Source organism: Peromyscus californicus, unplaced genomic scaffold, assembly GCF_007827085.1.
Source record: "Peromyscus californicus insignis strain IS unplaced genomic scaffold, ASM782708v3 Scaffold_16__1_contigs__length_79575227, whole genome shotgun sequence".
In the NCBI taxonomy this organism is placed as follows: Eukaryota; Metazoa; Chordata; class Mammalia; order Rodentia; family Cricetidae; genus Peromyscus; species Peromyscus californicus.
In genome coordinates this window covers 66257621-66278145 of record NW_026294458.1, presented here as the reverse complement: position 1 = coordinate 66278145, position 20525 = coordinate 66257621, and the positions used below count along the sequence as shown (strand labels likewise).

Sequence of the window (20525 nt, the reverse complement as noted above, 5' to 3'; positions counted from 1 at the left end):
TCGGCATCAGGAAAGGCAGAGTGTCTGCCAGAGCTGCATGTCGCATCAGCAGGGATCATTTAGATAGCTCGTAGTGGTACTTACTATGGATCCATTGATCATGCCGTGTATACTTTGATAGCAAAATTTTAAAGTGAATTTGTTTCACTGTCAGAAAAAAATCAGATTACTATTGATTAATTTGAGAACGCCTGTTAAGTTTCTTAACTCGGAAATGTGCAAATCTCTCCTTCCAAATAAAATACAATTAAGGACACAGTCTTGGAGCAGAACCTCTTATGTTTGTGAAGTTACCGACTTTGTCTGAGTGCTGGTTAAATTTTTAAGTTTCACTTGACATTGCACTTAGCTCTGAACTTTGAAAGGTGTTAGAAAATTCTGTTTCTCTTCTTGATTGCTTTTGTGCATTTCTCTTATAAGATATAAATCAAGAGTTTCCATTAAGTCTTGAATTTAAATCTATGAAGAAAGGTTTTTGGAGAAGTTGCTTACAACAGCCACAGAGCCAGATAATAGAAAGTTTTTAGAAATGTGATTTAAATATAGCATTGACTATTTGAACAGACTGGTAAAAGTAAAGGGTATTGTTCTGTTTTAAAATAGTTATATTCTTAACCCTAATCTTATTTTGAATGTTTCTCAAGGTTCATAGACAGATCTTGCTCAGGACAAGTGGGAAATATGTGACTGTCCTATTTTTAATTAATTCAAGTAGAAAATGAAGAAATAGGTTGGAAAGCTTGGGAACTTCTGTGTGTCTCTGAAAATGGTTTCATCCCCACGTTCCCTCCAAAGTAGAGCCCTACTCTGTCACTTCCCTCCGTGTAGAAGATCTTCCCAGGCAGCTATCCACAACTGTGATACTGTGGTGCTCTGTGGCCTGTTTATATGCTAATATCTACTCTTTCTTATTCTTTAAAATGAAAGACTTACTATGAAATTACAAGGGTTTAGGTATGTAAGAAAAATGTATAGCACACAAAGGTGAAGTGATATTTCACCAGAGTCTGCCCTAGAGAGCAGGGGGCTGGTAGAACCCCTCAGAATATACATGTATACACACACACACACACACACACACACACACACACACACACACACACACACACAATTTCACACCATTCCAAGGGGCATTTGATTAAATTTAACATAAATTCTAATTTAAAACCCCTCAATTGTTACTGGATTCTAAGAAGTCTTCCTTTAGTTTTGTTATATATTTTTAATTAAAAACAAAACAAAACAAAAACAAAAAAACCTGAACTCCCAGTTGTTTCAGAACACAGTCTAGTGTTGGAAAAGGAGGGAATACAGTTAAAGTAGCATGAATATGTTTGACCTTGAGTTGTTGGTTCCTCAGAGGATGCTTGAAGCAAGAATGCCAGATCCCAAATGTGCATGTGCAAAACTGAAGCAGATTGTTATAAATCACCCTTAGAAAAGTCAAGCCTATGCCACAGTTGGCATTTGTTGGATGGTCAAACCACTTAGCAAACCTTTCCTAGGGTCTGTGTTACTTTAAAGTGTCTTTTGTTTACTAATTAATCCTCAGCTCCGTGGGTTCTGCCTTCTGGGTTGTGTTACTAAGCCTGTTTATCCTGAGAGCTTCTGTTGGTTTGGCTTGACTAAACAAGACTTGAAGATGCAGAAGTCCAGATCAGTCCTGGCCCCTCTCTGCTCTGGGTAGGAAGAGCTCAGCTCTGTCTGCAGCGTCTGAACTGCTAACATTTAGCTGAAAGCATGAATCATGGAATTGGGTGCAAGTGCTAAATGTCGATCTAATCTGACTATATTTGACAAAGGTCACTGGTTGTATGAGAGGATAGCAAATAGCCCATTTTCTACATTTTCTGGTGTTACATAAATACTTGTATGATTCCCAAGACAGCTATTTAATCTGTAACTAGGAACAAGTTACTTAATAAAGGAATTCGTCCTTCCCAGTTTGAAAATTAGGGTTAATTTTTCAACTCCTCTTTCAATTAACATTTTTCCAGCTTTGTCCATAATTCAAAACCAGAAGGACTCATTGAAGGTTGAGACGAGACTGTGGATGTCTTCCTTCCAGGGGGACTGAAAGTTAGTATGGAACATGTGGACTGTTCCAATTGGGAAGATCTGCTTCTTAGTTAAAGAGGAACCAATGAGCAGTGACTTTCTGGAAAGTAATTCCTTGACCCTGTGCAATACTTCTGCTCTAGCAATGTGAACTATGCAAGATAAGCCTTATATCCACACTCTTCCTGTGAAATGCATCTTTATTATCTGAACTGAAAATCACCAAATGGAGGAAGCCTCAGGAATGGATCTTTTGCCGTTTTCTCTATTGCTTTGGTAAAATTTGTGTTTGACCTAGCTAGCATAGTGATTTTTCTAAAGATAGTATCATAGATACATCTTGTATTGGGCTTTAAAATTCTCAATCAACCACTCAACTTAAAGACAAAAACAAAGTTATTTTCTAAAGATTGCAATGTAAGTTTCTCCCAGTTGGTTTTGATTTATTTTGCTGGTTTGTTTTTGTTTGCATCGGTTTTTCTGGTTTTGTTCTTGTTGCTTTTCTCCCAGATTTCTTTTGTAACATTGGGAATATGTTTAGAATGTTGATGGCAAAACAGAGAAACAAACTCAACTGGGACCCATCACGAGGATGGAGATATAGCTCTCTCAAGTGTCTTTAACCCAGCTAGTAGACAAGTGTTCTATACAGTTTATATCACATGCTTAGCATTTTTGGAAATCTGAGATTTGAAACTGCAGAAAATTGTGGCTTTGTAAAAACAGGGGAAAATTACTTTCTCCTGGGGAGGTAAAGTTCAAGGTTTGAGAAACCACTAGGGTGCAATTTAATGCTTCAGGAGAAGGTTTTCTGAGGAAGTCCCTCATGCCCTAGAAGGGTTAGACTCTGTGTGTCATGAGTCATTTGCTTTATACTTGGTAGGATCATATCCAAGCCTTTCAAACACTCTTGATGCTCACTCATTCCCATCAGGAAATGACGTAAAGCACAAGTGTCTATTAGGGTAAGAAGCCAATCAAGCATGAAGCTGTAGAATAAAACAATAGGATGGATGGGTCATGTAATATGCTTCCCACATAAGTGAGTGAGCGAAGAGCCATGTATTTAGACATGAGTGGCACAGAGAAGCCACTGAAAGTATATCTTTCATTCCAAGTCCCAGGCATACCAAACTGAGAAATGATATAAAAGAACAATGGAAAATGTGATACAGCTGGGAAGTCAGGAATTTCATTATTACTTTAGACAGGGAAAGGTCATGATTTCCTTCCATTTTGTGGACATCAATCTGATACCAACATGTTATAAAGACAATAGATCTTTTGGAATAAGTGGAATGAGCCTTGTTAAGAGAAGTTTGGATATATCTGGACTCTATTAAGTATTTTCTGGGATGATTGCCCACTTAAAACACCTTCTTAAAGAACTGGAAAATACTGGATAAATACATCGAGTGGGTTTGAAATTTCACTGTGGTCTTTGAAAGTTGGGAGGCTGGTTTTCTCATCAGAGAGATGCTCACTTGCATGGATAAGGTACAAAGAATAGTCTACACACTGGAACTGCTTCTGAAATTATATACTTGGCTCTGAGTCGCCCATCGATTTAATTAGCAGTCATTTATTGATTTTAATTAAGTCATTTATTAACAGCCACGTTGTGCCGGGAACCATGGTAGGAGGCAGGAGTATGCCATACCCTCTTTCCACATTTCAGAATGTGTGTGTCCTGCTTTGTAGAGAATGCTTGTCTTCTTTGCTCTCACTGTAGATGCCATCTCATCCATTTCAGCCGTGCTGATCCCTCGTCTTTTCAGAAATTAATTTTTAAATGCTGTTTTAAAAGGTGGTGTGATTCCAAGGTGAAGGAAGGGCAAATTGAAAGGGCCACATCGGCTGCAAACAGAGATGATGCAGTTAGGGGATAAAGACTGTCCGAAAAAAAAATAGTGACAATGGAAAGGGCTGGATATGAGTTCCCGTGGGGCAGATCTGTTTTCTTTACCCGTAATATGAGGTTTAGATCCCACCCAGTGCCAGTGTAACCAAATTACAGTGTTAAATACATAGTAAGACTGTCTTAACTGAAATAAGAATTTGCTAGTAAAATATCTATATCGCTAGTTAGAGAAAATTTCAAGACTTTGGGTGGTTGACATTATAAGTAGAAACAAGAAAAATATTAAATTATTTATTATCAACACATTTGTAATGAGGCACTGAATTTTTGCTTGTTCTATGAGAAATTCAATTTTGAATATGAGTAATGTGGTCAGGCTAATGTTTATTAACAATTACCTTAAGAGAATTTGCTTCTGTGCTCTGTATACAGACACAGTAGAGATAACGCATTTTTTCCTGTCATTCTTACATGAATGTTTCTTATTTTTAATTAAAATTTACCAAATTCATCTTTGTCCCGGCATAATCAAATAAAGCTCCCTAGACAATGATGATTGCTTGTTTTTCTAAGATCAATTATAGAGCTCTAGAAATAACTAACACCCGCCTTGGAGACTTGTGACTGAAAGTTGTAAGGATGGTCATCTATTTCATTTTTTTAAAGGAAGTACACAAGAATCATATGCCAATGTAGAACTGTTTCTGCACACACAAATGAAAATATAATAATGTGGGGGGAGGGAGGGAATGTTGCTTATTTTTCTTCCTTATCTGAACACTGACATCTATGAGGCCCAGATACACACCATTTGAGGTGGTTTTTCTGCCAGCTCCCCAACATAGGAATTAATCTAACTTTTTAAATTTCTAAACATGATTCTTGCAATTGCAAGGTCAGAGCAACCAAGCAGAACCCTGCAGTTCATTTATTGAGGGGGCATCCTAAGGTCTTCAGAATTATCAGCTGTCCCAGGCTTTGCTCATGGGAGTCTCCAGGGTGACAGCATGATGAGGTCAGAGCTCATTCTGGGCCCTCAGGGCTCCTGGTGCACACAGGGCCAGGGCTAGGGGATCTTGACTGCCTGGTGCGCTCGCTGCTGCTCTGTATCAGGCTCTGGGGATTTTTCAGGGAAAGTTAGGAATATCTTTCTGAAGCACACAAAGAAATAGCTGTGTTAGGTGAGATAAGTATTGAAAACATGTGAACACATTCAGTCTTTAATTATCAGACTTAATAGAAGATAAGGATGAATTCAGAAGGAAACCCCATGAATATCACAAAAGCCTAACTTGTAACTAATACCTTGAATCACTTTCCAGTAATCTTCTAATGAGATTGACGGAGGACATTCCTATCTTGCAGTTTCTCCTTCCTGCTTCAGACCTTTAGCAAAGTATAGCCTCCTGCCATGAGCCTAGGACCATAAATGAGATTCAGTAATCTAAATCCAAATCTTCTCAGTTATTACAAAGAACTGTAGTCAGTGTGCTCTGGAAATTCAGCACTGTTATCTCCCCTAGCCATGGTTTCGTGTTTCCTTGATGTTAGTTGCTTGTGTCCATCGCTGTCTGAAAATGTTAAATGGGAGATTTCAGGTGTAAGCCGTAAGTTTTCAATAGCTTTTATTTCACTATACTATTATTGTTTCATTAGGTAGGTTTGGGGATTTTACTAACTAATTTATAAATCAACCATCATAGGTGTGTGTGTGTGTGTGTAGTACCAAATACAGTCTATATAGGATCTGTACCCATCCCTGAGTGTAAAGAACTAGAAATTCAGATGAGAACTCCCAGAACACCGTCGTCCTTCACCATTCATTTACTTCTTTGTCAGACCTATCTGTGTTTGACAGAAATCTAGCATGTTAGCTTCTAGGGCAGGCCCACCTAGTGGCCAGGGTATAGGACTCTGGAGGCAGACAGCTCTTTGCCGAACACCAAGTGGCCGTGCCACATGGGCCAGTGTATACCAGACGTCACTTCAGCCCACTTGATCCTTCCTCATGCCTCTTCTGTGAGGTGGAGAGAAAAACTCATTGTGCCCTTGACTGGGATGAAGATATGATGAGGTACCGTACACATGAAAAGCGTGCTGCTAACTGAGCATGTCAACAGTGTCTCCAAGAGGATCAACAGATGCTGAAGCATTGATGACTGGGGAAGGAAGCAGGGCTGGGAGGAGCTGGAGGGGAGAACCAAGCAAAGACACAGGACCTTGAGTCCTGTTCGATGGACCAAGCATTCAGTCAGTCAGCTAATGAAACTGTTTAACCTTCAACCCCCACTCCCCTTCCTCTCCCTCCCCCTCCTTGACCCTTTACTCTGAAAGACATTGCCTTCTGAACTGCAAAGATGTAAAAATTAAAGTTTTAATGTTTGTTTTTTTAAAGGGTGTTACTATTAGTAAATAGTAAGGGGAATACAATGCCATTTTATGCCGAAAGTGTACAGGTGCTAGCTATAAGAAATGACCTTCCCTTAGTCTCTAACAGATTCTTTAGCTTAATACAGAAGACCAAGGCCAGACGGGAGCATCTGGTACAGTCACTTTTTGATGACAATTCTTTCAAGACAAAATGCCTTCGAGAATCATTTTTAGCCCCTGAGGATAGATGAACAAAAAGCCGTGATGAACGCAATCCTTACATTAGAAATTGAAGGGTTTTTTTTATTATTATTATTATTTGAACTCTTAAAAGAAAAAAAGTGAATTTTCTTCAAAATAATCCTTTCCTAGAGACAGAAATGGGTTAGACATCAAGTTCTTGAAGCAGTCCTCAGACAGATGCATTGTGGGTAAATGCAGTTAGTGTGACCTTCTGTCTCCAACCTCGAAAGTGTATATAACTTAACAAGAAGCTAGAGTCAAGGTTATATGATGCCCTGATTGTACAGTCCTGAAGATAAAACAGCTCTCAGAGCCAGCAATAGTCAGCCTTTAATTTCTGACTTGTAAGGATTTTTTTTTAGTTAGTATAAATCTCTCTCCTTTTGGATATATGCTTTATAGGTTTAGCTTATCAGTTATCTTTCTTCATCTATCTGAAATATGAAAGCACATCCTCTGGTCCATAAATTCAGCTGTACGCCATCGTGCAAATGAGACTTATAATGATATGCTTCTCAGACCCATGTCTAAAGCTAGGGTATCGGTCTTTCTTGGGTTTGTGGTGAAACAGACTTCTTCTAGAGTAAATAAGTAAAGCAAGCAGATGAGGCGGTTTGTTTTGACTGTGTGTGTGGTTTTGTTTATGCTCTGAAGCACAGGAGCGTGGCCTCTGGCAGGCATGCCTGCATGTACAGAGCACCAGTGCTGGGTCAGGCACCGTGGATGGGAGCTCCTGATAGACAGGAAGAGTGAGACCTCGTCTCGGCCCGTGCCTCTCACGTTGAAGAGAATCTAGCATAAATAATGGGGTACACAGAATGTAGCGATGGAGTTTTACACAGTACTTTATGGTAGCTCAGAGACAGGGCACCAAATTCCACCCAGAATTGCCTGGAGAATGTCTCAAAGTTAACAGGAATGGAGAGAAACTGAATATATAATATAATAAAAGCATTGTAATCCAACCTCATATATACCACATATATACACTCATATGCACACGTATACTTATCACATGTGCTCATACATATATACATGTATGTTTATATACCACATATAGTTTCTGGTAATAAGTTCTGTACTGTCCAACTGTCTTTCAAGGTTTCCAAGATAATAATGTTTAATAACTGTGTTTGTCCAAACATTCCCAAATCTACTCCTGACATGAACTCTTATAGCTCTGGGATGTTTGTTTTGTCTTAATGAAGGATATATACCTTGCAAATCATCATCTGAAGTCATAAGGAAGGATACCAATAGCAATAGCACTGTTGGAGACAAAGGAAACTTAAATCCTTTTTTTAAAAAAAAAAATTTCATGGAAAATTGGAATAAAATGAAGTAGAACCAATTAGAATAAAAGAAAAACAGAAGCATTAAAGAAGAAACTTAATTGTTGCCACGAGAATATTAGAACCTGATGGTTTAAAAGGGACCTAATTAAATTTCAAAGTAAAATAACTACAACTTAATGATGGCCTTTGTTCAGGGGAAAGATAATGTTCCATAGAGCTGAGCATTTTCCTCCCCTTACAGTTGAGTAGTAGTTAAGTTGACTATTATTTTCTTATTTTGATTATTGCACCACTGTATGTTATTAATGAAGGGATTATTTGTGAAGCATTACTTCTGGTCTTGAGGCTGTGCATATGCATAGTAATGTAACACTCATGAACACCCTGTGAATATTTCATCGGGAGAATAGAAGGATTCTACTGAAACCTGGGAAATCCAAAGTTTATTCCCCTTCTACAGTAGACAGTACCTATTTAGAAACAAAATGCTGATTGAGGACAGTGTCAGAAATACTGGTAACACCAAATACTTTGTAAGAAAAAGAATGGCCTGAGCAATTACCTATTAGTGAAGAAGAGGGAGTTAGCTACAAGCTGACTTGCGGTGTTTGCACATCATGGAACCCTTGGACTGAATGCCAGTGGAAGGAGCAATTTTTCCAACCAACTTGAAACTCCTGTTCTTATGGTTTCCCCCACAGCCTCATCATGTGTTCAACATGCTGAAGAAGTACGTCCGTGCGGAGCAGAAAGACAGACAGCACACCCTTAAGCATTTCGAACATGTGCGCATGGTGGACCCCAAGAAAGCAGCACAGATCCGGTCCCAGGTGAGCTCTGAGCATGAGAACCTTCTGCAGCTTGTCCAGTCCGGAGTTGCTGCTTCTTCAATTGATGGAAATATGTTTACCTGTCTCTAGAGCACTTATGCTGGGGCTGTTGTACCTCTGTGGCAAGAGTTCATGTCTGAAACTCTGAAAGCTAATCTTCACCGGGCTTAGTGGCATACAGTTGTACTCCAGACTTAATGTGTGGAGGCAGAAGGATTGACAGTTCAGTGCCAGCTGGGCTACAGGGGAAAATGCTGTCTCAAGGATGGGGGGAGCAAAGAGACAACCCAGCGGTTGAGAGTGCTTGCTATTCTTGCTGAGAACCTGTATTTAGTGACCCCACATTTACCACCACCTGTAACTCCAGATCCAGGGATCTGACACCATCTTCTGGCTTTCCACTGGTCCCTCAACATATATCTGAGTTCACACAAACACAAACACACACACACACACACACACACACACACACACACACACACACACACACACACACACATATAAATAAAAGTAGAATAAATCCTTTTTAAAGGGGAGAGTATTTGAGTAACGTGTGCCTTGCCTGACATCTTCTAAGTTTCCCCAATAATGTGGAGTATAAAAGTCTGAAGCGTCTGGAGCAGTCAATACTTTTAAAGCTAGTCATTAATCTTTTAAAGCTAGCCACCAGGATGGAGAAGTGACTCGGTTGATAGAGTGCTTACTACGCAAGCATCAGGACCAGAGTTTGGATGTCACTGGGTGTGGCAGCCCACCAGTAATGCTAGCACTCAGAAAGCTAAGACAGGGCATCCCTGGAACAAGCTGGTTAGCCACACTGGCCATATTCGTAACCTTTGGGTTCGACTGAGAGACCCTGCCTCAGTGAATATAACAAGGTGCAGAGCGGTGGAGGAAGGTTCTCAATGTCACCCTCAGGCCTCCATACACACACCAGCACACCCGTATACACATGGTCAGCTAAACACATGCAAATATTCATAAATGTGCATATATGTACAAAAGTAAAGAAGCCACCAAAATTGAGAAAATGATAACTCAGTAAACTGAAAACCCTGTAATCGACTCAGCTAAGTGCTGCCAGAGGATGATAAACTCCACCATACTGTGGTGTTTAGGTGTGACAGTGTCTCAATGAGGCTTCGTAATGTTTTCTGCTTTCTTGTTCCCAGAGGTTAAAAACCAGAATCTGTCTCCAGAAACCCTAAGATTTTAAATTTGCTTCACTGGAATAAAATCAAAAACATTTACAAATTCTGTACAAAATATCCAATCAAATTGAATTAGAAATGTCTTACAAAGGTCTTAGGAAATTTTCAGAAGTATTTATGTAGGAAATAGGGTATTTGGGAAGCATCAGTATTAGGAATCTGGTGACCGATGTGGTCTTTGAAATAGACTGTTCCAAGCATGCAGGCTACTGGTAAGTTTAAAGATAAATTAGGGAGTCAAAAGATGGAGACAGGAAAGAAAAGGAAGGCCCCTTCAGTTCAGTGTTCACCCGTGCTGCTTGCTCAGTGTTAGTGGAGGAGGGGGAGGTGTTTTATTTATCACTGTTTCCTTAGCAAAGATTGTTCACCGAACGTCATCATTTTCCAACAGGTGATGACACACCTCCGTGTGATCTACGAGCGCATGAACCAGTCCCTGTCCCTGCTCTACAATGTCCCTGCAGTGGCTGAGGAGATTCAGGATGAAGTTGGTAAGTGAGCCGTCCTCCTTCTGCATCTAGAGTCCCCCACGCCTGTGTGCCTACACGTTGTGAAGTGTATTTTGCGGGCTAGTGTTGAGGTGGGGGGGTGGGGCTGCACACAGGTGGGCATGAGTGTGAGAATTCTTTAGTGCACGTGGGGACCAGAGGATGAGATCAGGTGTTCCACTTTATCACTCTCAGCTTCGTTCCCTTGAGACGTAGTCTCTTACTGGATCGACAGCTTGGATGGTGGCCAGCCATCCCCAGTGAGTCTCCTGCCTCTGCCCCGCCTTACAGTGAGTGCTAGGATTACAAGGGCACTTGCTTTTTTACATGGATGTTGAGGATTCAAGCTCAGGTCCCCTTGCCTCGATTACCTGTCACAGTGAAGCTCGCTCTTGCTGTCGCTTCAGATCTTCACTTTCAATGCCTGTGAGACCGGAAAATGGAATACGGTGCACAGAATATCTTGTAGCAATGAGCCGCTCATTATTGAGTCACATGTCAACCGTTCTGTTCTAATTGATCCAGTCTTGTCGGTAGATCCTTACTATGCTTCACTTACTTTATAATTACAAACTGTCGAGTATTTTGGTCTACTCTGTGTCCTGAGAGCTCGCGTTACCCGTTCGTCTTTCAACCTATTACATTTCTTGCAACTGTACTTTTTAATTAATTATATCTGGAAGACAGAAATCAGTAATGAGTCTTCTATCTAAGAAGCCAAGAACTGGGCACAGTAATGCACACCTGTCATTGTGGCACTGGGGAGGCTGAAACAGAAGAATGACTTCAAGTTCAAGGCCAGCTTGTGTGGCGTCGTCAGTTCAAGGCCAGTCTAAGATACACAGTAAAACCTGTCTCAAGAAAAAGATAAAGTAAATATTATATAGGAATGAAGAAGACCCTCCAAAAGGGACAAAAATCCAAAACATGCATGGCTCATGATCTTACTGAATTGAAGTTAAAAATGTAGTGGTATTTCTTTGGGTGCCACTTATTACGATCAATCCACATGAGTCTATTAAATGGGTAACAGAATTTATTAAGATATAAATTGAGGAAATACACTCACAATTACAAAATGGAGTAGACAGCGGAAGTTGTCCTCTGATCTGAGCAGGAGCAAATCTACTTCACAGACAGGAGCAGGGAGAAGGGGCATGTGACAACTTGCCTTCTCCAACTCCTTATAAGAGGTCATGACAACAGCAGGAAGCACCACCTCCTTTGGGCCATATAGCCCAAGGTCATGGGCAGAGGAAATACAACTACATTAAAATTTCTAGATGGGTATATTAAATAAGTATATTTGGGGGTTATCTTAAGCCTCCTGTCCTGTGTGACTTACATTAAGGTAGCATTAATAATATCAAACTATAGAGCTATAAGCCATTATAAAGGACTAGGAGGGTGGTGACATACTGTACTCAAACACATTAATTAACAGTTGGTACTTTCTGATTTCTAATTTGTTCTTATTAGAACTTTTGATTTGGCAGTACACTACTGTAAACATTAGCCACAAATGAGTCAGACAGATGGTGACTCAGATCCCTAAGTTTTGCAAAATGCCCAAGAACGGGCAACCCATAAACTTAAAATCTCAGTGACAGAGAGATAGATAATTAGAACCACGCTTCTCTCCTTTTTTTTTTTTCTTTCAATAAAGAAAGATAACACTGCCATATGAAGACAGGTCAGGAAATATTAGTTAAAAAATAGAACAGGGGAGATGGGTCAGTGGGTAAAGTACTTGCTACACATATACCAAACCTTAATTTAGATGCCTAGCACCAACATTAAAAAAACAAAAAATGTCAGGCATGATGACGTGTGTCTGTAACCATAACAGTGGGGATTCCAGGGACTTGCTGGCCAGTACTAGTGCCCATGTTTCAAGCAATAATGAGGAAGACACACACGCACACGCGCGCACACACACACACAATTCCTGGCATTCTAAATATTGGACACCAAATACTTAAAGAAAATCTTTCTTAAAATCTTTCATTTGGAATTCTGGGTGCTCCATTTTAAAATAGCTGTTTCCCATAGGGGGAGAAAAAAGAAGAAAAAAAAAAAAAAAAACACTTGCTGTAATGAACTCAGGTTCATTATAGGCCTGTGTGCCCTCTAAGCTCCTGATGCAGAAGGTCAAGGAGAGAGCGGTCCTCGGAGAATAGTTTTCCTTGGTTATCTGTTGTAGGCTTCCGTAGTCTCTCCTCATATGAAAGACTGTTATACAAACAGACAAATGAATAATCAACAAAACTTTCACTCAGCTAGGATGCAGACAAACCCAAAATTGGCCCTGTGTAGTAGTGTTCAGTCATCTATGGGTTTCATTCACCCACCATTTCCCAAAAATCATCGCACTTTAGTTTTGGGTCAGGTCAGTACAGATGAGGAGACAACTGAACTTCAGAGCCAAAGGTAGAAGGATGGAGTACCTTGCCTAGGATATGGTTAATGCACTCATGGTTTAGAGAGAAATGCAGCATTTCACTGCATAGTGCTGGTGGGTGCTTTTGGGGGAAAGGGTTTTAGGCTGAAGAATTGCCAGTATCTGTGTTTCTTTAGTGACACAGGTGTATCTCTCTATTAGCAAAGTATGCTTCCAACTTTAAATCTCTAATATGGGCCAAAGTGAGTGAGAAGGGGGCTATATTACAAAGAAGTGATGCTGTGTGGCTGCTTGTGGGAATTGGAATCAAGCTTGTAAGAATGAATAAATAAACAAACAAATAAACCATATTGACTAGAGCACAGGAAGCATGTTACCAGGGAATTTTGACCCTGATCATGTTACCCCATTGTGTTTCCCTGAGGCAGCCCATCTGTTCATGCTACAGCTAACTCTAGTAAATCCCGAATCTACTAGAGTTCTAGCAACTGCGTATGTATGGACTTCCATCATTAACGCAAGCAATATTAGGTCCAGCCTATATTGCTTGCTCCTAGGGTCAGCGGAAGGGTCTACCAACCAGCTGAGGATTCTAATCTGAGGGATATTCAATAAATCTAAGCACACTGAGTTCTTTAGTCCATTCACTTTATTCTTCTATGGCGATTCTATCCGAACAGTTTCTTTTCTGCTCTCTTACTTAGCTCCTCTTAGTCCCTCCTGCTCTCAGTCCCTTCTGCTCTCAGTCCCTCCTGCTCTCAGTCCCTCCTGCTCTCAGTCCCTCCTGCTGTTCTCTCATCATTCTACCTAGTTCTTTCCATCTCCGTCCTCATCTTTGTTCTTTTCCATCAATCCTATTCTCCCAGTGCTCTCAGAGAACCAGTATATATACCCACACAGTAATTCTTTGGTAAAGCAGTGTGAGGCTTGAAGTTTTCAGGGTCTCAGAGAGAGGCGATAAGGACCCACACATAAAGCAATTAATTGTCAGCTTCCAATTACAACCCAAAAGGGGACTAAAGGGGAGTTCTCTGGTAGGGTCAACTAAAGGCTAAGACCAATTAGGGAATTTATGTACTCAAACTATAATCTAGAAATGGCTAGGTAAAATGTTAGGGGTCAGTAAGTCTCAAGAAAGTAAACTGCCTTTGGCACTGCTTTTCCCGCTTGTCCCGGCTGCAGCTGCTTTCTGATAGGGAGGGGGACATATGTTAGGTTGGTAAGCGACCTATGTCAGAGCATGTGGTATTCTGTTAGTAAAAGTGCTTTCACTCAGAGTAATTGCTGAGGAGAAAATCTAGGAATAGCACCTGGCTGAGGAGGAATAAAAACTTAATTTGCACAAGAAAGAAGCTTGGCACCTATTGCCTGCCTGGCCTGGAGGCAATCTCCTTGGGTCAGTGGGAAGTAACTGCCTTAACTCAGTATCTAGCAAATGGCTAAAACTTCATCCCAGGAATGGGAGCAGTAAATCTTTTAAATTAGGGTCTTGTGTAAATAACCCTGGGTGAAGGTAAGGGGATTTAATAGTTAGTGGTTATTTTCTCTATCTGTGAGTGAGATGAGCTAATGTTTATCTATGTGCAGTTTTGTCCTTGGAAAAAGGTATCTTTGCTGAAATACTTTTGTTTGGAGAATGACCCTGGCCAGATATATGTTAATGAAAAGTAAACGCAGCTGGGGACAGTTGTCCAATTACCCCAAATGTATAGGGAAAGTTGTGCCCAAGATTGAGATGCAATCGTGAGGTTACGTGTACACATCACATGGAGATGCATGGTAAATGGGGAGAATCATAGCTGTTATTGCACAAGAAGTTTACAACAAGAGACAGCCAGTTCATTCAAAAGGCAGTAATCCCATAATGCCTTGTGTGATGGTTTCCTCTAACAGAACCCTTAGTTCTGATAGGTTGACCTTCTGAACACTAGTTGTCACTGCTGTATACTCTCATGGATTTTCACTACCAGCGGCTCTCAATACATCATTCAGCAACTCATACTAGAGCAGTGGTTCTCAACCTTCCTGATGCTGTGATCCTTTAATACAGTTCCTTATGTCGTGGTGAACCCCCGTCTCAGTTGGAGTTTCTATTGCTATGAAGAGATACCATGACCATAGCAACTCTTACAAAGGAACATTTAATGGGGGGCTTATAGTTTCAGAGGTTTAGTTCATTATCATCATGGTGGGATATAGTGGCATTCAGGCAAGCATGGCGCTGGAGAAGGAGCTGAGAGTGGCGAACGAGCTATATCTTGATTCCACAGGCAACAGGAAGTGATCTAAGACACTGGGCATGGCTTGAGCATGTATGAGACCTAAAAGCCCTCCTCCATAGTGACACACTTCCTCCCAAGGAAGCCACACCTACTAACAGTGCCACTTCCTATGGGCTTTTGGGGGCCAATCACATTCAAACTACCACACACCCAACCATAAAATTATTTCATTGCTACTCCATAATTGTAATTTTGCTACTGTTATGAATCATACTGTACATATCTGATATGCAACCCCTAAAAGGGTCATGACCCACTTGTTGAGAACCACTTCTGTAGACTCTAGAGTTTAGAGCATGTGTACACAGCAGAACTCATTGGGACCACCTGAAACCACACATTTTGACCTTGTCCTCCTTCCATGGTCTTATTAAGGTTCTGGCTGGACATCTGAGCCTTTGTCTCACATTGGACTCTCTCACCCAGATTCTCCCTCTTCTGGATGGTCTTCTCTGTGAAGTCACATCCCTCGGGATCCAACTGAAGCCTCCGTGCTTCTGTAAACTCTTACTGATGAGCAAAGGAGAGGGAAGCCGAAAGCAATGGTATAGTGAACTAATTCATGTCTGCCTGTGATACCAGTGGTCTAGGTTTTTTATGAAAGTTCACCCTTGAAGTATTGGACCAGCACATACAGAAGTAGCAGGAGGTTTAGGGAATAAGTCAGGGCCCACACCTTTACAGAGACAGTCCCTCGGGCGTTAGGCTTGTCCACCCTCAGCAAGGCTTTCCTGTATTTTTCACAAAGACAGCATATGAACTATTATCAACTGGGGAGAATTCTGTGACAGTATCCCCAGCTTATAATTAAAGAAACTGAGCCCTAGAAAGGGCACTTAAGATAGAGAAGGGATGAAAATAGAACTGTGGGTCTGCCCGAATCCCACATCTGTGTTCTCTGTCATCCATCCTCTCTTACACTGAGTTTTCTTCTATTTAACCTTAGAGTCTAGACACTGGGTTTAAAACTAGTTTGTGTTAAATTGCTTGTTTCTGTCTCACCAATGCCAGATCCTGTGAGCTCTACTGCCATCCACGGTCTTTGACTCAGGGTGTAGCAGAGGGCCTGGTGTGCTTCATAGGTTTCCATTACTGTAGCCATAAGAATGAAGCAAGCCTGCAAGCTTCAAGGTGGATGGATGCCCCTTCAATTGTGAGATGGTTTCCTCAAGATCCTAAAACCTCCACACTGAGCCCCTTCATTGGCCCCTCACGTAACTATTGCACAAAATAACTCCCTTTCTTCTGCCACAGTGTTCTCTAAAGCTGTTGTGAGTGATCAAGCCAACAGACTGGTGTCATTGGCAGTGGTAGCAAAGCAATGAATGAAGAAACCAGACTTCCCAGCGAGCCCCTCTCAACATTGTATGAGGTGGTTCTGTATTGCAGCCTTGGCACTGTGCCGTGTGCTCATCTCCACAGTTTACTTACTGTCACGATGGTTTGTTGATTAATCATGAGTCTCATTTGACTCTCCCAAGACATTTCCAGACTGCTGCTAGTTCTCTTATAAAAGGCTGACCTTCTATTACCCTATGATTTTTAATTCATTATTAAATTATTATTCACAAATTCCAAAGCACACATACTATTTAATATTTTCCTTTGAAAATGTTTTGCATACAAATTATGATGCTTTCTTGTTAGTAAAGATGTTTATAGAGGTCAGCCATTCCCTGGTTTCTTCTGAATATTGATAGGAATTCGTTTTTTCATTCAGTGATGATTGGGTCACTGTTTTAGCAGAATGTAGCCATTCAGAGTTCATGTCTGTGTACGTTATCATCATTTAACCTTCAAAGGGGCAGGATCCCTTGGCCCTCCTATTACTCTTGAGCTCAACCTTGGCTTTGCCAACTTGCCAGTTTTAACCAATTAGATGTTTTTGTCTCGTGTCATTTCCTTTAAGTCCATGCTAAATTGGTTCTGTTCTACCTTTGAGTTGGTGTTGAGGGATTTTTTATTTTTATTTGCTTTCAAGGTTCTTCAGATTGCGGCTACCTCAAGGCTATAAAAATCATAGCCTCAAATCAGAGATTCCTGTTTCACACAGTGCTGTAATGACCAATTTATGAGTTGAGGCAGAAGGAAGGAAAGAGGAAGGCAGCTCTAATTGTTTTATAGCCGGGTTTTTTTTCTTTTAGCATTCAAAATTAATAAAAATGTGAACTACTATAAGCCAGAAAGATCTGTGGCTGAGCAAATCCGTGGTTAATGGCACTGGTATTGAATGATGTGCCAAAGAAACAAGAAATCCACTTTAATGAAAGAATGCTTGTTTTTGTTACAGCTTTGTTTTTTATTACAACTTTACTGTGGCCTCTTGATAAAAATTTCCAGCCTCCGGGGGAAAAAAAATGCAGTGTGTTTATTTCAGAGATGGTGCTTTTATTACCTCTGGCTAATACCCCTGTGGATGTGGGGGCTGATTAACAAATCCAGCCTGGGTTTAAAGTGGAACACATACAGCGCTTCTTCTCAGTCCGACAAAATACAAGAGTGCTATCTGAGAATTATTGACAAGCCTGTGTAACTGTCAAGTCAAGGCCGGAAGGCTGATGGTGGAGGATGTGGAGTTCAAGACCAACTTGGGCTGCCTAGCTAGATAAACTGGGTTGTGGGGGTGGGAGGGGCAGAGATACAGAGAGAGCAAAGAAAATTGACAGTAAATAAGAGAGAGCACTATTAATTTATTCTATTCTTACTTGAGTTTTCATGAAAAGTGACTACTACATGCACGTAGACTTTACAGCCCATTTAGGCATTTGGAAACAGTGTGTGTTCATATCATAGACAGACATGAGGACCTTCCTCTGTTGGGTTCATTGTTATAGTCTCAAAGCCAATCGTTGTTCCCCAGTGTCATTAACTGAATGTCTCTTTTTAGCTGCCTTTATCTAAATGGGTATCTTTGACTCCCTCTAAGAAAGACAGTTATTTTTCCAAAGTAAAACCACTAATTCCATGCACGAAAATGTCTGGTCTAGTGCCGAAGTCTGCACACAAGCTTTGTAGCCTTCGAATGGAGAGGGACCTAAGAAGATGGTGCCCCAGATTCTGAAATGCTAAGGTCTGTGTTGAAGTGTCTCCAGACAGCCAGGTCAGGGAGTGCCATCAGAGCCTCAGATCCCCAGCTGGTCTTTGCAAAGAGAGTAAGAGAGAGGCTTTTAGCAGATGAACTCAGCCTAACTGGCAAGTACTGCTCTTTATATACATTTATGGGTGTGTCATGGTACAAGGTTACTTCTTCTGACTCAGGAGTTTAGTGAAGAGATAAACAGGGTTTGTCATCGAGAAGATCTGTGGAAGTCATTTATGAGGTCTTATAAATATGAACATGTCAAACATGCCTTCAGGCGTAATTTTCCTGTGGATTTCCAGTGCACAATACGGGGTAAATCAGTCTGTATTAAACAACACTCAGAAAGTCCACTGTCCAAGAAGAATGAATTCCTTAAAGGCTGAGCGTTTTGATCGGGTTGGCTTCATTTTTAACAAAAAACGGTCCCCACCATCTATCCAGAAAGACAGTGTTGACACTGAAATCTAGAATCCAGCACAGCGTATTGATCCGCTTTACTGTGCTCCACATGGACACTGTCAGGCATAATCGGAATTAAACATCACCCACATTGTAGTGGCTCACCGTGGATCTTTTTGTTCCGGCAAATAGATAACATGTTAATTGGCTTCTTTCCTTTTTTTGTTGTTGAGTTGTATGACTCCTTTGTGTATTCTAGACACTATCTTACCAGATACAAGACTCGCAAATGTTTTACCCATTCTAAAGGGGTCCAAGTATGTGGGCCTATGTATGTGTAACTTTCTTTGCAAGTATCCTTTTTGACATGCAGTTTTTTTTTATTGTTTAATTGTAGATGAAGTCTAGTTGATTAGGTCTTTGTTTTTAACTGTTGCTTTGGTAATATATAGAAGAAGCCACTGCCCAACCCCAAGGTCACAGTTTATACCTGTGTTTCCCTTAAGAGTATTATTAGCTCTTTGATGAACTGATTCTACTTGGGTTCATTTTCTGTGGGATACTAGCCAGCTGAGGGTCTCAGTTCATCTTTTTCACCTAATAACCCAGAATCCCATCACGGTGTGTTGGAAAAAAAAAAAAAGTTTCTTCCCAATTAAAAGACCATGGTACCATGTGCAAATTCTGTTAACCTTTTTTTTTTTTTTTTTTTTTTTGGTTTTGGGTTTTTTTTCGAGACAGGGTTTCTCTGTGTAGCTCTGGAGCCTATCCTGGATCTTGCTCTGTAGACCAGGCTGGCCTCAAACTCACAGATATATGCCTGGCTCTGCCTCCCAAGTGCTGGGATTAAAGGCATGCACCACCACCGCCCAGCAACCATAGATTTCTGTACCCTCAATTTCCTGCCTATTTTTACTGTTGATCCACACTACTTCTATTACAGTGACTTTGTGGTTAGGTTTTGAAACTGGCAGGTGTGAGTTTTCTATTTTTGTTTGTTTGTTTGTTTTTTAAAAGATTATTTTGATTATTCTGGGTGCTTTTTAGTTTCCACTTGAATTTTTTTGTCTTTCTCAGAGCCCTGTTTAAGAAGTATGAATTTGTATTAGTTACTTTCCTCATTATTATGACAAACCATCTCACAGGAGCAACTTGAAGGGTTTGTTTTGGCTCGTAGTTTAAAGGTGCCGTCCCTGATGGCTAGGAAGTCATGGCAGCTGTGGAAGCGCAAGAGCTGATCTCACTGCCAAGCCCAGTTGGGAACCAGTGTGTGACAAATGCTGGCACTCAGCTAGCATTGTCCTTTCTATCAGCACGAGGTCCTGGGACAGTACTACCCACGTTTAAGGTGGGTTTTCCCACCTCATTAACTCAATTTAGAAACTTCCTCATAGACTTGCCCAGAAGTTTGTCTCCTACGTCATTCTAGAGTCCATCAGGTTGGCAATCAATATTAGTCGTAACGAGATTATAATGGATCTATATAGAGCGATCACTTTTCAGTGTATTGCCGTTATCATTTCCCCCAATTTTTAGTGTGTGTGAATGCATGTGGGCACATAGAAGGGTACGTATGTGAATGTATATGGAGGCCAGAGCTGACGTAGGGCACCTTTTCTATACTGATCCCCATCCCCCAGGTAGGGGGTGTAGCTAAAGTTTTCCTGCCTGGCCCACAGTCAGGACAAATCTCTATCACCTGCCAGTCCCACAGCCACTCAGACCCGACCAAGTAAACACAAGGACTTATACTGGTTACAAACTGTATGGCCGTGGCAGGCTTCTTGCTAACTGTTCTTACAGCTTAAATTAATCCATTTCCATTAATCTATACCTTGCCACATGGCTCGTGGCTTACCGGCATCTTCACATGCTGTTTCTCATCGTGGCGGCTGGCAGTGTCTCTCTGACTCAGCCTTCCACTTCCCAGCTTTATTCTCCTCCTTGTCCCGCCTACACTTCCTGCCTAGCCAATGGCCAATCAGTGTTTTATTTATTGACTAAT

The 20525-nt window shown here is 40.9% G+C and overlaps 1 protein-coding gene across 1 annotated transcript in view; it reads left to right on the top strand.

Annotated features, from left to right (window-relative positions):
• Nucleotides 1-20525, top strand: part of App (amyloid beta precursor protein) — a 219551-nt gene that overhangs the window by 151129 nt on the left and 47897 nt on the right. Inside the window, 2 exon segments of the mRNA XM_052741067.1 lie at nt 8529-8657; nt 10260-10359. Of these exon segments, the coding sequence (XP_052597027.1) occupies nt 8529-8657; nt 10260-10359 (229 nt within the window).